Source organism: Penaeus monodon, chromosome 19 (genome assembly GCF_015228065.2).
Source record: "Penaeus monodon isolate SGIC_2016 chromosome 19, NSTDA_Pmon_1, whole genome shotgun sequence".
Classification (NCBI taxonomy): Eukaryota; Metazoa; Arthropoda; class Malacostraca; order Decapoda; family Penaeidae; genus Penaeus; species Penaeus monodon.
Window position 1 is genome coordinate 5,009,320 of NC_051404.1, and position 1,493 is coordinate 5,010,812.

At 36.6% G+C, this 1,493-nt stretch overlaps 1 protein-coding gene across 1 annotated transcript; it reads right to left on the reverse strand.

Annotated features, from left to right (window-relative positions):
• Nucleotides 1-1,085: 1,085 nt before the first annotated feature.
• Nucleotides 1,086-1,464, reverse strand: LOC119585009 (PDZ domain-containing protein 8-like; the record flags this gene model as incomplete). The annotated part of the gene is given in 1 exon segment (XM_037933623.1): nucleotides 1,086-1,464. A coding segment is annotated over 1 exon segment (375 nt), but the record flags the coding sequence as incomplete, so codon positions are not given.
• Nucleotides 1,465-1,493: the final 29 nt, after the last annotated feature.

A 1,493-nucleotide genomic window follows, 5' to 3' on the forward strand; every position in this document is an offset into this window, starting at 1 on the left:
ATACAAGTACTTATTGCATTTACTTAATTTTCTGGGCTGCTTCATGAGCTGCTAGGAAAATCATGAAAGGCTAGCAAATGCAAAGATTTGCATTTTAGAAACTGACTTAAAATATTTGGTAAACACAAAAAATATTCACACTATGATTATTGTATAGTCTATGTTATGGAACCTAATTTAGCACCTAAATTTGGCACATTAATAGGCTGTAAAGGCAAAGGAGGTCAAGCACCAACACATCTTCTCAGAATCACAAAGTCAAACACACACAAGACACTTAATACTGAATAAAGTAAGATGCATATTGTTGCCAAACCCAGGGAAGGAACTGGAATTATGTTCTATGTAATTCTGATGCTCCTACATTTGCAAGAAACCATCTAGTGTTTTTGCAAATTTTCCATAAGCAAGATATTGCAATGTCTATCACTAAGATCTCAGCATATACCTACAAGTGTAAAGATTTCAAATCTTTAGGGAAAAAAAAGGAAAAAAGAAGGGAATTTGCACTGTACAGAATCAACGTCCAATGTTAAAGAGCAGAACCTGTGCATCCCAGACTTTAGGAACGTCAAGCTCCTGGGATCGAGCTGTGTTCTCATGTCGCTGAATCAAAAGGGTGTGCAGCCTGTGGGTCAGTCGCGAGCCAAGGTCGCGCTTCTGGTGCGAGGCAGTTTGGGATAAGTGTGCAACATGACGTGAAGTGGGAACAGGAGAGTTAACATCACACAAGTTTTAAACATCTGACGATCATGGCAAGATCCCTTCCACACCAAAAAAAAAAAAAAAAGTGAATAAAGATATGAGAGATGGTCAAATATCTTCATGTTTCTTTGCTTTAAATCATCTAAAACCAATGAACAAATACTTATAGAAATTTTAAAAATCATTACTAAAAATAAAGTAAATCTGTACTTTTATATCTTGATGGACTCATTTCTTCTTTATGCAAAACAGAAGTACAACATTTAGAGTAAATAATAGAAAAATATAGTAAATCCAGCTAGAAGTTACATTCACTTGAAGATAGATTAAGTATATAAGATAAAAGATCCGTGTCAATAATACAATTTATAAGACACCAACATGCTACATATACTTAGTACCAAATATCAAAGTATAAGAGTGAGAGAGAACACCCAATTCCCAAATAAACCCTAATGATAAGTATATAAATATTCCACACAAACAGAGTAACAAAGCATGACTATAAGCAGTCCTTACATGTGGAGACACAGGTGGAGTATTCCCTGGGCTTCCATTATCTGCTGAACCCACAGCAGCTGTTGTCACAATCTCAGGCATCTCCTTAACATCCCTAGCATCATTGGGTTCATTTCTGGAGGGATCACGGTAGCGCAGACCAGCAGATGCACACACAGTCTCTTGTTCACATCGCACCATACACTTTTTGTGGCATATGATTCCACATTCACCACACTGGTAGGCATCCTTCAACCAAATCTATAAATATAAAAAGTTACTATGGGGAC